The following is a 15000-nucleotide window of genomic DNA, read 5'->3' as shown; positions in this document are numbered from 1 at the left end:
CACCTGACATCTCTACAGTCTTCCTCATCTCTCCCACCTGACATCTCTACAGCTTTCCTCATCTCTCCACCTGACATCTCTACAGCCTTCCTCATCTCTACAGCCTTCCTCATCTCTCCACCTGACATCTCTACAGCCTTCCTCATCTCTCCCACCTGACATCTCTACAGTCTTCCTCATCTCTCCACCTGACATCTCTACAGCCTTCCTCATCTCTCCACCTGACATCTCTACAGCCTTCCTCATCTCTCCACCTGACATCTCTACAGTCTTCCTCATCTCTCCCACCTCACATCTCTACAGTCTTCCTCATCTCTCCCACCTGACATCTCTACAGCCTTCCTCATCTCTCCCACCTGACATATCTACAGTCTTCCTCATCTCTCCCACCTGACATCTCTACAGCCTTCCTCATCTCTCCACCTGACATCTCTACAGCCTTCCTCATCTCTCCACCTGACATCTCTACAGCCTTCCTCATCTCTCCACCTGACATCTCTACAGCCTTCCTCATCTCTCCACCTGACATCTCTACAGCCTTCCTCATCTCTCCCACCTGACATCTCTACAGTCTTCCTCATCTCTCCACCTGACATCTCTACAGTCTTCCTCATCTCTCCACCTGACATCTCTACAGACCTGACATCTCTACAGTCTTCCTCATCTCTCCACCTGACATCTCTACAGCCTTCCTCATCTCTCCACCTGACATCTCTACAGTCTTCCTCATCTCTCCACCTGACATCTCTACAGTCTTCCTCATCTCTCCACCTGACATCTCTACAGTCTTCCTCATCTCTCCACCTGACATCTCTACAGACCTGACATCTCTACAGTCTTCCTCATCTCTCCACCTGACATCTCTACAGTCTTCCTCATCTCTCCACCTGACATCTCCACAGCCTTCCTCATCTCTCCACCTGACATCTCTACAGCCTTCCTCATCTCTCTCACCTGACATCTCTACAGTCTTCCTCATCTCTCCCACTTACCATTTCTTGCTTAAAATGTTTTCAGAAACACTTTTCGGTGAACTGTTTTCGTAAAATACGAGATCGTATTCAGAACGAGACGCTATTAGAGTCTGTTTTGAAATTCGGGAGCAGCAAGAACCACGTGACGCGTTCATCCAATCAGCTGCCACGTGTTGCGTTCGTCACGCTCATCCCCCTCATCGTTTATATACCGTCTATGGTCGTTTCCAGTAAGTGTTTTAACGTAGGTGTGTAAAGTGGGCACTACGGCAGTAAGAGGTTAGTGCACGTTAACCGTGTACTGACGAACCGTGAGACAAGCGAACCGAGCGGTTCGGATGTTTTTTCATGAACCGTACCACCCCTAGTTTTCGCCCAGAAAAATGAAAACCGGCAGCTGGACGAACGCGTCAGGTGGGTCTGGCTGCTGCTTCCGGATTTTGGATCTTTTCAACCGGCCATTACTGGCGACTCATTCAGAATACGATCTCATATTGGACTAAAATAGTTCACCGAAACGTGTTTCTGAAAACATTTTAAGAGAGAAATAGGCCGTGCAGTTGCTGAATCTGTCTTCATTTCAGATCAACAAAAGGTCAGTTTAAAAGATTTTCGTCAGATTTTGAGAGGCTCATCACGCTCGTCATTTCCGAGTGAGTCCTGACTGTCCTGTCTCTGACCGAGCATGTCAGGTCGGCCAAAATGAAGGCCGACAGCTCCTCCAACGGACGACGGCACGGGACTCACCGAACAGACTCGAGTCACCGACCTCGCCAGACGGCCGATAATCAGGTTGGTGTGTCAGTACCTTCACTGTCTCTATCGTCCCTGACTTCTAACGTTAAACATACATAAAAAACGTAGAAGACAGCAACATAGAACATAAAAAAGTGTAGAAAAATGCTCCAAGATTGTTGAAAAGATCGACCAAAAGGACGCCAAAGAAACTAACCTAAAACGTGGGGAAAGAAGTGAAGAGGAAACCTTCACTACTAGTCTCCGTTTGAAGTGGTTCTTACTGTTCTCTCCGTCCTCCTCGTCTTCGTCCTTCTCCTCGTCTTCCTCCTTCTCCTCGTCTTCCTCCTTCTCTCCGTCAGAGTGCGAGGAGTCCGAGTCGGAGGCGCTGCCCTCGCCGCTGTCGACCGACACGCTGCGTTTCCTCTTCCTGCCCTGAGAGGAAGAGACGGGGGTTCAACACCGGCACCGGAGCGTTAGCATCGGAGCATTAGCATCGGAGCATTAGCATCGGAGCTAACCACAGAAACAAACTCACCTTCTTGGTCGCCTTCTCTTTTTCTTCTTCTTCATCCTTCTTTTCATCCTCGTCCTCCTCCTCGCCATCCTCCCCTTCTTCTCCTTCTTCCTGTTCTTCTTTCTCCTTCTCTCCGTTCTGCTTGGCGTCCTCTTCACCGTCCTGAGTGAGAGAGAGGGAGAGAGAGACAGAGAGAGAGAGAGACAGAGAGACAGAGAGAGAGAGATAGAGAGACAGACAGACAGAGACAGAGAGAGAGAGAGAGACACAGAGAGACAGAGAGAGAGAGACAGAGAGAGAGACAGAGAGAGAGAGAGGGAGAGAGAGAGGGAGAGAGAGAGAGACAGAGAGAGAGAGAGACAGAGAGAGAGACAGAGACAGAGAGAGAGAGAGAGACAGCGAGAGAGACAGAGAGAGACAGAGAGAGAGAGAGAGAGAGAGAGAGAGAAGAACATCGGGGTTGTTTTTGATGCTTTTTGTTTGACATTTTGTTTCATGTTTTAGTTTCTCTCAACGTCTGAAGGTTTTCTTCAGAAGAATGAACTATTTGAGTATTTTGGGCCAGCAGAACCTCTCACCTTCTCCGAGTCTTTAGTCCCGCCCTTCTCTCTGGCGGCCGCCGTCTCCGTCCGACTCCCCGCCGTCTCCGAGCCCGTCGGACCGCTCGCCTTTCCTCCGCTCGCCTCCCCGAGACTCTTCTCTCCCGAGGAGGAGGAGGAGGAGGCGGAGGCAGCGGTGGCGGCTGCAGGGTTAGCATTAGCGGCGCTGCTCGCCTCGCTGCCGGACGCCGCCGAGGCTGTCGGGACCTCCAGAACCTGCAGGTCAAAGTCCGTCCCACCCTCCATCTTTATCACCGCTGCAGAGACAGGAAAGCAAAGGCAGATTAATATAAATAACTAAATAAAAAATGGTTATTGTTAGGGCTGCAACTAACGATTATTTTAATAATCGATTAATCTGTCGATTATTTTTTCGATTAATCGATGAATCGGATAAAAAAACATTCATTAATTTACATCAACTCAATACATAATTACATACATGTTGTTTAGTTAATAGTTGTGTAAAGGTAAGTAACCCAAAAAGCAGATACAGACAACACACACACAGACAGACACACACACACACACGTTCACTTGAAGCTTTTTCATTAAATTATTACCACCATTGTATTAATTGCAAGTTAAGTTCATTTGTTCACCACATTTAAACACAGCTTAAGATGCCCAAGTGCTATAAAATAACTTTAAAATGAAATTAAAAAGTACAACACACAAATATATTTGTCAAAAATAACTGATATGGGACAAAGCTCAGAATATATACATGACAATATATTGAAAAATGAATGGGCCAAAAAAGGCGAGTGAATAAAAACGTGTCTTTAGTCCTGCTTTACTCCCGTTATTAACGAGCTAACGCTAGCTTTACTCCTGTTATTAACGAGCTAACGCTAGCTTTACTCCTGTTATTAACGAGCTAACGCTAGCTTTACTACTGTTATTAACGAGCTAACGCTAGCTTTACTACTGTTATTAACGAGCTAACGCTAGCTTTACTCCTGTTATTAACGAGCTAACGCTAGCTTTACTCCTGTTATTAACGAGCTAACACTAGCTTTACTCCTGTTATTAACGAGCTAACGCTAGCTTGTCATGCTAGTCAGCTGGATAACGAGTAAACACCAGCACCAGAAGAGGGACGTTACGTTCCTCACTTCAAAACGGAACAACAATAGGATTGTGTAGTGACGTTACCCTGCTGTTGAACTCCCTTCCTCCTCATCGAGGACTCCAACATGTTTACGTTTTAGGTGCTGAATCGTCACCGTGGTGACCGTGCCATGCCGTGTCGCTTTTGCTTATCTTCCAATTAACATGTTTTTGATTTATTTAGTGTGAAATGCTCCCACACCTTGGATGACTTAGGTCAGACTGATTTCTCTGCCTCCGCCGTGTGTTTCAGAACGTTACGGGTCTCTCCGGTCTCTCTCCGTATTTCCTCTACCCCCGCTCTGCTCTTTCTTCTTTTCTTTCGCTTCACTCAACTCAATTGCTTTTATCTCCGCAACTGAGTGGCGTGTCGCGCGACACAACGAATCGATAATGAAATTCGTTGCCAACTTTTTTAATAATCGAATTTATTCAATTTTATCGATTCGTTGTTGCAGCCCTAGTTATTGCGCATGTAAAGCCGAGATGTAAATGAGTAGTCGTGACCAGGTGGGAACACTCAGGGTGACTAGGCCTGCACGATCTGGGAAAACATGAGTCATGATTTATTAGCTTAGAATTGATATCATGACTCTCTGCCACGATTTGTTTCTCACCAAGTGTAATGCTTATTGAACACATGAACCGTGACAAAACCAAACTAATTGGCAGTACCAACAGGGTCCAAAACTAACTTTTTTGTCCACCAGCCAAAAGGCTAGTGAATGTTTAAATTTGACCAGCCACTCAATAGGAAACCAGTGTTTCTTTGGCTGGTGAGTGAAGCAAATCTAGCAGCTACTTGCATATTTTACCAGCATTTGGCTGGTAGATTGGTGCTAATTTTGGACCCTGAGTACCAAACATAGATGTATTTTGGCACCTAGAGCACATTGGTCATCACCACGAGCCTTTAAAGTGTCCACATTATGAAAAAAAATTCACTTTTTCTGGGATTTGGGGTGTTATGTTGTGTCTCTGGTGCTTCCACACACATACAAACTTTGAAAAAAATCCATCCATGGTGTTTAGAGTGAGATACGGTTTCTGAATGTGTCCTGCCTTCAGTCTCTGGGTGAGCTGTTCAAAATCGTCACGGCTTCTGACGTCACAAGCCGAAACGAGCAGGCTAACCACAACCATTAGCTTGTAGCGCTAACGCTAGCATGCTAACGCTAGCATGCTACCTCGTTCTCAATAGCAAAGCACTGGTACAACACACACAAGTTCACCATAATCTCCAAAAGAACTACTTCCATGTGCGCCCTCTTTTAGAAGTCTCCCAGCTAATCCTGCCTTGTAACTGACTGAAGTTGTAGAAACAGCCTTTCTTTTACTGTCTATGGAGCTAGCTAGCTGACATGATCTACATCTGAGCTACTGGGCATGTGCAGTGCAATCAAAGATAGTACAGAAGAAGAAGAAGAAAAGAGGTCTCACTCTGTAGCTAAAACAGAGACCAGGTGAAAAGAGGATCTGCAGCAGTGAGAGAGAGCACTGCAGTCAGTGTTGTAATGTAACGGAGTACAAATACTTCGTTACTGTACTTAAGTAGAAATTTCACGTACCTGTACTTTACTTCGCTATTTAAATTTATGTCAACTTTCACTTTTACTCCACTACATTTCCTAGATAAAATGTATACTTTTACTCCGTTATATTTCCACTAAGCATCTTCGTTACTCGTTACTAAAAAAATAAAATTAGAAGAAATGTGTGCGACTGCAATAAGGGAGGTTTGGCGAATCACTGCTCCTAGATTACATTACGCACGCTCCGCACGCCGCACGCTCTATTTCAGCGCTTGTTTGTTGCCAAAGGAGGAGGAGGACGCACAACTGAAACCGCCATGGAAGCAGGAGCACCTACTGGAGGACCTCCCGTTACCGTAGACGACCCCCCCGACGATAGTGGTGACCTCGGTGAACAGGGTAGTGGTGAAGATAACGTCATACACCCGTGGCCGTATTTGCAAGAAAAGTTTCTGTACATTGGAATGAAAGATTCTTCCTACCGGATGATTAAGAAGATACGGGAACCCTGAATATACTTTATGCTTTACTATAAGAAAGCCACAATAAAGTTCACAGTAAAAGTTCTAACCGCTTGCTTTTAAAAAAAAAAAAAAAACTTTTTACTTTTACTTCAAATACTTAAGTACCGTATTTTCCGGACTATAAGTCGCACTTTTTTTCATACTTTGGCTGGTCCTGTGACTTATACTCAGGTGCGACTTATATATCAAAATATTTATAATTTCACGTTTTTAAATGTTATTTCATGCTGAAAACATTACCGTCTAAAGCCGCCAGAGGGCGCTCTAGGCAAAAAGAAACTGCAGGTGACTGCAGGTAGTCAAATATGCAGCCGAAAACGGTAATCGAGCAGCAGAAAGTTTGGAGTGAGAGAGAAACTTGTGAGGGACTGGCGAAAAGGTGACTCTTACTGCAATGAAGAAAACAAAGAAAGCTAGTCGCGCGCTGAAAGCAAGATGGCCAGAGCTGGAGGAACGAGTCCACAGATGTAGATGCACGTCAACGGTGCAGTTACGTCTCCACGCCCTGGTAGTTGTTCTGTATTCTGTTGTGTAGTTGAATAACTGTTAATGTGTTACGTTAACATACCGGACACCTACCGTATTCAGCCCCTTGTTCTGTGTGCTACTGTGTAGTTTAATAACTTGCCTTTCCTGATTAAATGTCTGTTCTTGATCTTGGATTTTGTGAAATAAATTTCTAAATAAATGCGACTTATAGTCCAGTGCGACTTATATGTTTTTTTCCTCTTCATGACGCATTTTTTGACTGATGCGACTTATACTCCGGAGCGACTTATAGTCCGGAAAATACGGTACATTAAATATCAGAAAATTACTTTTGATACTTAAGTACAATATATATCAGATACTTTAAGACTTTTACTTAAGTAATATTCTAAAAGGCAACTTTCACTTCTACCAAAGTCTTTTTGTAGTATGATACTTGTACTTTTACTCAAGTATTGCTTTCTAGTACTTTATACAACACTGACTGCAGTACAACAAAAATATGGTGTTTTTTGAAAATTAAACCATGTAAACATATTCTGGTACAACCTTAAAATACAATTATGAACCTGAAAATGTGCATAATATGGCTGCTTTAATAACAGAGGCTTCAATGAAGAGAAGGGAGAGCTCTGCAGCGCTTTAAAACCTATTTTATACCGTCTACGTTTAAAACTCAGAGAAGAAAGTAGTAGCGTTTGTGATGCAGTCGACTCGTAAAATTAAATGAGAATCAAAGTCATTAAAACATTTTTTTAGTTTTAGTTTTTTTTAGTTATTTAAAAATTAAATCGTGAACAGGGTGAACCGAGAACGGTTAATCGTGCAGGCCGAAGGATGAGTCAGAGATGAAGTTGACAAGATGGGATTTTTATTGTTTACCGCAATTAAGGCTAATGAGGCAAAATCGTGATATAAAAATTAACAAAAATTAAGGAAAGCAGAAACATATATACTTTCAAGAAAATACAAGTAATTTGACTTGTGAGTCAACACAATCACCAACCCAGGCTCACGGCAGTTGGTGTAAAGTCACGTTATTTTAATCTATTGATACGTGTTCACGGGGACGTTTTTCTCTTTTTTTTTTACGTGTCTCAGGCTGTACCACCTAGTGTCCTCCAGTCTGTCCCCTGAGCTAGCTGTCTCAGGCTGAAGTGTGTAAAGTAAGATGTAAACAGTAAACTATAAGTACCCCACATCATCTCCAGACTCCATCTGGAACTTGTAAACAAAATAAGACAATCGGCTATAAAACTGAAATTACAGCATCTCTGTTCTCTGCAAAGACGAGCTAAATCACCTGATTAATGCAACGTTATCACGACGTCTCCCGGCCGTTGTTCACCGTAGAAAGCTGCTCCCTGTCTGGCTAAAGCTAATATAGTTAACCTGAAGAAACGAGGCGTCTGTCCCAACTAACGTTACGGTTCAATACGAATACATGTACCGCTCCACCCCTGCAGCGGTGAGCCTACCTGCATCCTAGCTGACTCCATTACCCAGAACCCCCCCTTGCAGCGAGCCTACCTGCATCCTAGCTGACTCCATTACCCAGAACCCCCATTGCAGCGAGCCTACCTGCATCCTTGCTGACTCCATTACCCAGAAGCCCCCCTTGCAGCGAGCCTACCTGCATCCTAGCTGACTCCATTACCCAGAACCCCCATTGCAGCGAGCCTACCTGCATCCTTGCTGACTCCATTACCCAGAAGCCCCCCTTGCAGCGAGCCTACCTGCATCCTTGCTGACTCCATTACCCAGAAGCCCCCCTTGCAGCGGCTACTGCAGCCTGGACCCATACCCGAAGCCCCCCTTGCAGCAGCCTACTGCATCCCAGCTGACTCCATTACCCAGAAGCCCCCCATTGCAGCGAGCCTACCTGCATCCTTGCTGACTCCATTACCCAGAAGCCCCCCTTGCAGCGAGCCTACCTGCATCCTTGCTGACTCCATTACCCAGAAGCCCCCCTTGCAGCGAGCCTACCTGCATCCTTGCTCACTCCATTACCCAGAAACCCCCCTTGCAGCGAGCCTACCTGCATCCTTGCTCACTCCATTACCCAGAAACCCCCCTTGCAGCGAGCCTACCTGCATCCTTGCTGACTCCATTACCCAGATGCCCTTGCAGCAGCGAGCCTACCTGCGTCCAGCAGCTTGATGATGGCGGGCGCGTGCTCCATGTCCAGCGCCACGTCGTCCAGCCAGCCGTTGTCCAGCAGGAAGAGGAAGACGGACAGCCGTGTTTTGAGGGCGCTCAGAGACTCCGCCCCCCGGGCCGTGATGTCATCGGGGTGGTACTTGGAGCGGAACCACTCGTGCTCTTTGTGCTGCAGGAAGAAGTCCTGCAGCTGCTGCCGCCGGAAGTCCAGCTTGTACTGGTTGTAGCGCTTCACCGACTCCGTCTCGTCCACGCTGTCCTCCATGTTCAGCAGGAACTCCTAAAGACACACAGAGACACATCTGGTAACATCTGGAACTACAACTGTCCTCACACAGACACATCTGGTAACATCTGGAACTACAACTGTCCTCACAGAGACGCACATCTGGAACTACAACTGTCCTCACAGAGACATCTGGTAACATCTGGAACTACAACTGTCCTCACAGAGACATCTGGTAACATCTGGGACTACAACTGTCCTCACAGAGACGCACATCTGGAACTACAACTGTCCTCACACAGACACATCTGGTAACATCTGGAACTACAACTGTCCTCACAGAGACACATCTGGTAACATCTGGAACTACAACTGTCCTCACAGAGACACATCTGTAACATCTGGAACTACAACTGTCCTCCATGTTCAGCAGGAACTCCTAAATACACACACGGAGAAAAGCGCCAAGAATGTCGGAAAAAAGCATCCCAAACGCCAGAAAAGGCGACATTAACAGCCAAACAGAAGGGCTAAGAACGTAAGAAAGAACCGACCAAAACATGCTCAAGCGTGTTTAAATTTATGTGGAAAACTTTAGGTAGACAAACTGGCTGCGTGGCGTGGCGGCTGCGTGGCGTTTTCTACGTCTTTACACTAGGCCTGCAGCGACGCGTCGATGACGTCGACGCATCGACGTCAAAATTACGTCGACGTCGTATTTTTGCGTCGACGCTTCGCCACACACACACGTGGGAGACCAAAACATTGCAGGAAACAGCAACCTCCTCACAGAATTCGCAACAAAGCCCTGCAAAAAGCCCCATGAAAAGAAAAAGTCCTAAAAAAACAGCTCGCCCTTAATCATCGAGGGTATGGGAATACTTAAAATATAGTCCCAAGTACTAACGTTAGCTAAATTAATTTCATGTTTGTGTAGTGTGTTGTGTAGCCTGCGCACTTAGGTGGTGCTAGCTAACTATCTTAGCTCTCCGTGCAGTTTGTTCGTTCTAGGTTAGTAGCTAACGTTAACGTTAGCTAGCTACTGGCGCCTAGACAGCTGTGTTTAGCTAACGTTAGTTATCATCTAATGTTGGCTTGAATGGTAGCTAGCTTACGGCTGCAGAACACAGCTATCTATAGTAGCTAACGTTAGCTAACGTGAACGTTAGCTACTAACCTAGCACGAACAAACTGCACAGAGAGCTGAGATGCGTTGGTTAGCCTAGCACCACCAAAGTGCACAGCTGCATTAGCATGTAAACCTACAGAATAGCAGTTAAGAGAGTGAGTTTGATTATGCATCAGGTTTTATGTTGGGACTGTTATGTTGTGTTAAACACTCTCAGGAATGTCTGTACTGTGCACTGCAGTGTTTTTCTTTTTTGCACTACAACTTGATTTTTTTGAACAAGAGAGTTATGTTGGTACTGTAAAAGAGTAAACAGGCTGGCCTTTCATTTTGTATAACAGTAAAATAATTATTTCATTTTGTGTAAAGCAGAAGATCTTTTGCTGTGCAAAATTGTTTAATAAAATATATTATTAAGAATTTTTTGGTATTTATTTGAGATACATTATGGTTTTTATTAATCGAGCAACAGAAAAATAATCGTTATATTAATCGTCCAATTAGTCGTTAGATTAGTCGACTAATCGATAAAATAATCGCCCAATTAATCGTTTAATAAATAATCGTTTACCCCCAGCTCTACTTTACACACCAGAAACGTGTCTGACGCAGCGTTGCTGCTGCTAGCCTTGCCTGGACACACGGATGTTTCTCATTGATAAAATGAAATCATGGTGTGTTCTTCAACTTGATTTTGTCAATAATTTTGTGTTTGCACATATTTCGATATATATATATATATTTATATTTCAATTCCCTTTCCTGAGATAATAAAGTCCATGTTGCTCAATGGTGTTTTTTTTGCCTCCAACGGCTCCTTCCAGGCAGCTAACCCTAACCCTAAACATAACCATTGCCGCGCTGCCTGGGAGGAGACGTTGGAGGCAAAAAACACCAAAGCACCGGTCCATGTTACTGTTTAATCAGAATCCATCATTTATCATTTATATCTGCATTTATGTCCAAACCGCGAGACTTTCAAACATCAACATGTCGTTTATTAATATATGTTTGTGTCAAAATGACATATAAACATCTTTTCATATTCTATGTTGCCTGGAAACGCTTCCAACACGCTTGCGTGTCGCGTGAAAAATAGGCGTCGGTTCTATTTCTAGCAGGCACGCGTTTTCGTGCGTGTCACACAGCCAGTGTGCAGGAGGCCTTAGTCTCCGCTCTTTCTCTGACTTATGAAGCATAAAGTATGAGACAATGAAAGTAGAGGTGCAACGATGAATCGATTAATCGATTAGTTGTCAACTATTAAATTAATCGCCAACTATTTTCATAATCGATTAATCGTTTGAGTCATTTTTTTATTAAAAAAACTAAGATTTCTCTGATTCCAGCTTGTTAAATGTGAATATCTTCTAGTTTCTTCTCTCCTCTGTGACAGTAAACTGAATATCTTTTGAGTTTTGGACAAAACAAGACATTTGAGGACGTCCTCTTAGGCTTTGGGAAACACTGATCCACATTTTTCACCATGTTTTGACATTTTTATAGATCAAACAACTAATCGATTAATGGAGAGAAAATAATCGACAGATTAATCGACTATGAAAATAATCGTTAGTTGCAGCCCTAAATGAAAGAGATATATATAAATCACATTATAGTTATTACGTTAGATGTTGGACTCACCTTGAAGCTCCGCATGGTGGGTGGACCGGGGGGAGGAAGGTCTGGATCCATCATCCCCAACCTGACACACACACACACACACACACACACACACACACACACACACACACACACACAGAGACACAGACACACACACACACACACACACACACACACACAGAGACACAGACACACACAGACACACACACACACACACACACACACAGAGACACACAGAGACACAGACACAGACACACAGACACACACACACACACACACACACAGACAGACACACACACACACACACACACACACACACACTCAGAGACACAGACACACACACACACACACACACAGAGACACACACACACACACAGAGACACACACACACACACAGAGACACAGAGACACAGACACACACACACACACACACAGACACACACACACACACACACACACACACACACAGAGACACACACACACACACACACACACAGAGACACACACACACAAACATAAATATAAACAGACACACACACACGTCATATTAAAATCATCATCAAGAACCAACACAAGAATATAAGAATTTAGGCCGATAATTCATTCCCCCTGCTCTGCTGTTCCCCTCTCTCATTCCCCCTGCTCTGCTGTTTCCCCCTCTCATTCCCCCTGCTCTGCTGTTCCCCTCTCTCATTCCCCCTGCTCTGTTCCCCTCTCATTCCCCCTGCTCTGCTGTTCCCCTCTCTCATTCCCCCTGCTCTGCTGTTCCCCTCTCTCATTCCCCCTGCTCTGCTGTTCCCCTCTCTCATTCCCCCTGCTCTGCTGTTCCCCTCTCTCATTCCCCCTGCTCTGCTGTTTCCCCCTCATTCCCCCTGCTGGTTTTCCCCCTCATTCCCCCTGCTCTGGTGTTTCCCCCTCTCATTCCCCCTGCTCTGGCGTTTCCCCCTCTCATTCCCCTCTGGTGTTTCCCCCTCTCATTCCCCCTGCTCTGGCGTTTCCCCCTCTCATTCCCCCTGCTCTGCTGTTTCCCCCTCTCATTCCCCTCTGGTGTTTCCCCCTCTCATTCCCCCTGCTCTGGCGTTTCCCCCTCTCATTCCCCTCTGGTGTTTCCCCCTCTCATTCCCCCTGCTCTGGCGTTTCCCCCTCTCATTCCCCCCTCTCATTCCCCTCTGGTGTTTCCCCCTCTCATTCCCCCTGCTCTGGCGTTTCCCCCTCTCATTCCCCCCTCTCATTCCCCTCTGGTGTTTCCCCCTCTCATTCCCCCTGCTCTGGCGTTTCCCCCTCTCATTCCCCCTGCTCTGCTGTTCCCCTCTCATTCCCCCTGCTCTGCTGTTCCCCTCTCTCATTCCCCCTGCTCCTGCCTGGTGCCCGGCAATCACTTTGGGCTCTAAACGTAGCGGTGTAAATGTAGCCCTAATCGGCATCTCTAACTTGGGTCTCTCACCGGCCCTGCAGCGGGTGTCCTCCGTGGTGCGGGTGAATGCGGGGGAGGTCGGGGTGCCAGCCCGGAGGCCCCGCCCCCTGAAACGGCGCCCCCCCTCCTCCGTACGGCATGTCATAGCGGTACGGCTCCCCCCGGTGCTCGTCCCAGTCTCTCCTCATGCGTTTGTGCTGAGGGCTGATGTGTCGGGGCGGAGAAAACCTCTCTCTACGACCACGGTCATAATCCCTCCTCCTCTCTCTGCCACGGTCCCAGTCCCTACACACACACACACACACACACACACACACACACACACACACACACACACACACACACACACACACACACACACAGACACACAGAGACACACACACACAAAGCGAGAGAGACACACACAATACCGTGTCAGGATAATAATAATATCTACATACATTTCAAACTTAAAGGAGAATTCCGGTCGATTTCAACACGTAGCTCTGTTGTTTGTAAATTTGGTAAAAGTTTTTTGTAAAGTTTTAACGAGTCCGAGTCATTTGATTTTGAGTCTCTACCGATACCGAGTCCCGGTCCGATACTTCTATAATAATTCATCTTTATAATACCTCCAGACCGCAGACATACTCGCGCTTTCCGCTTCAAGCTGCTTCCGTGTTCTACTTTGCCGGCATTTAACCAATAGCGTCTCTGCAACAAAGTGATGTCATGCCGCACGCGTTGCTGTTTCTGTGTGGAGTCAAAAGGGTCTAACTCTGGGCCACCGCATAACTATAGATGTGTTAAAAAATAATGAGAATATATATACATATATATCCCAGTCCTGATCGGGAGGTAACGTCAGATTCCGATCGAGTCTGAAACCACGTGATCGGATCTGGACATCCCTAACTGTACTCCAAATACAACAGACAACACACACAGAACACACTACAACAATGATCATAAACCAACAATTAACGTAGTATCTAAGGAGCAATATTCGCTGCATCCCTAGTTTTAAACGTGCTTTCAGCCTCTAAACGTGTTCGAAATGTCATTCCAAGAGCCTACTCATGTGAAGTGATTCCTTCCGAGTGAACACAGTGAATCTGACTTCAGTAGATGTGAAAGAAATGCATGAAAGTTGCGCTAATTTAGTTTAGTTCTGGTGTTGATACTGCTTAGGGACCGTCTACAAACTACAACACCGAAAAGAGATATAAAAATATTTTCAAAAATAGGCATATGCTTATTTTTTAAAGTAAGTGCTGTAGTACAACTAGCAGGAGACAAGGTATAATTGAGAAAGGCCCCAACTTCAAAGAAAAATCTATTTAACAGACCACTCACATACCAGGAGTTAGGGCTCCCTGATATTTTGTTTCATCGTCTACATCGCCATGTGCGTCACATCGCAGGACGTTGCGCTTAAAGATTTTTGCTCCACGACAGACACGATATATAGAAAAGTCAACTTTCACCGTTCTCCTTTTCCATGATCGTTACCGGCCGAGCCTTCCCCTTTAAGACAGGCGGTCGTGTGATGGAAGTGAGGCTCTCCGTGAAGTTGAAAAATGTTGCGTTTACTTCACACAAGAGCAGCCATTTCCCCCTGTTGCCATGGGCACGTGAAGGGATGTAATTACGCGACGTGAACATCATCAAAAACGCTGCAAACCCTGCGATGAAGCCATGATGAAACCGCAGTTTTTGATAAATATCCGGCATATTCCATCGCATTCTTTAAGAAAACGTGCCGCATAATCAAGGATTTTCCCCCGCAACAATCACAAAAAAACTCAGCATTTTTCTGGAAGGACTGGTAGAATAGTACGGTAAGCAGCAGCTGACGCTGACACAGTGATGCACATTTCCCTGGGTAGTGAAGCTACAGCAGTCAGCGTTTTATGTTCTCTGTAAAGACGAACTAAATCCCCTGATTAATGCAACGTCATCACGACATCTCCCGGACATTTTTCA

At 45.5% G+C, this 15000-nt stretch overlaps 2 protein-coding genes across 3 annotated transcripts in view; both read right to left on the bottom strand.

Moving 5' to 3' along the window:
• Positions 1–15000, bottom strand: part of LOC116067087 — a 115745-nt gene that overhangs the window by 79433 nt on the left and 21312 nt on the right. The gene's annotated exons all lie outside the window — the stretch shown is intronic.
• Positions 1–15000, bottom strand: part of LOC116067081 (serrate RNA effector molecule homolog) — a 29910-nt gene that overhangs the window by 11981 nt on the left and 2929 nt on the right. For both annotated transcript variants that reach the window (XM_031323401.2, XM_035994318.1), the window contains exons 3-8: positions 13066–13320; positions 11643–11703; positions 8626–8923; positions 2805–3082; positions 2248–2388; positions 1994–2144 (exon numbers count right to left, since the gene is read on the bottom strand). In XM_031323401.2, the coding sequence (XP_031179261.1) occupies positions 1994–2144; positions 2248–2388; positions 2805–3082; positions 8626–8923; positions 11643–11703; positions 13066–13320 (1184 nt within the window). The remainder of the gene's footprint in view (positions 1–1993; positions 2145–2247; positions 2389–2804; positions 3083–8625; positions 8924–11642; positions 11704–13065; positions 13321–15000) is intronic.

This window comes from Sander lucioperca, chromosome 17, assembly GCF_008315115.2.
Source record: "Sander lucioperca isolate FBNREF2018 chromosome 17, SLUC_FBN_1.2, whole genome shotgun sequence".
NCBI lineage: Eukaryota > Metazoa > Chordata > Actinopteri > Perciformes > Percidae > Sander > Sander lucioperca.
Note: the sequence above shows the minus strand (reverse complement) of the source record. Positions and strands in the feature narration are given on the sequence as shown.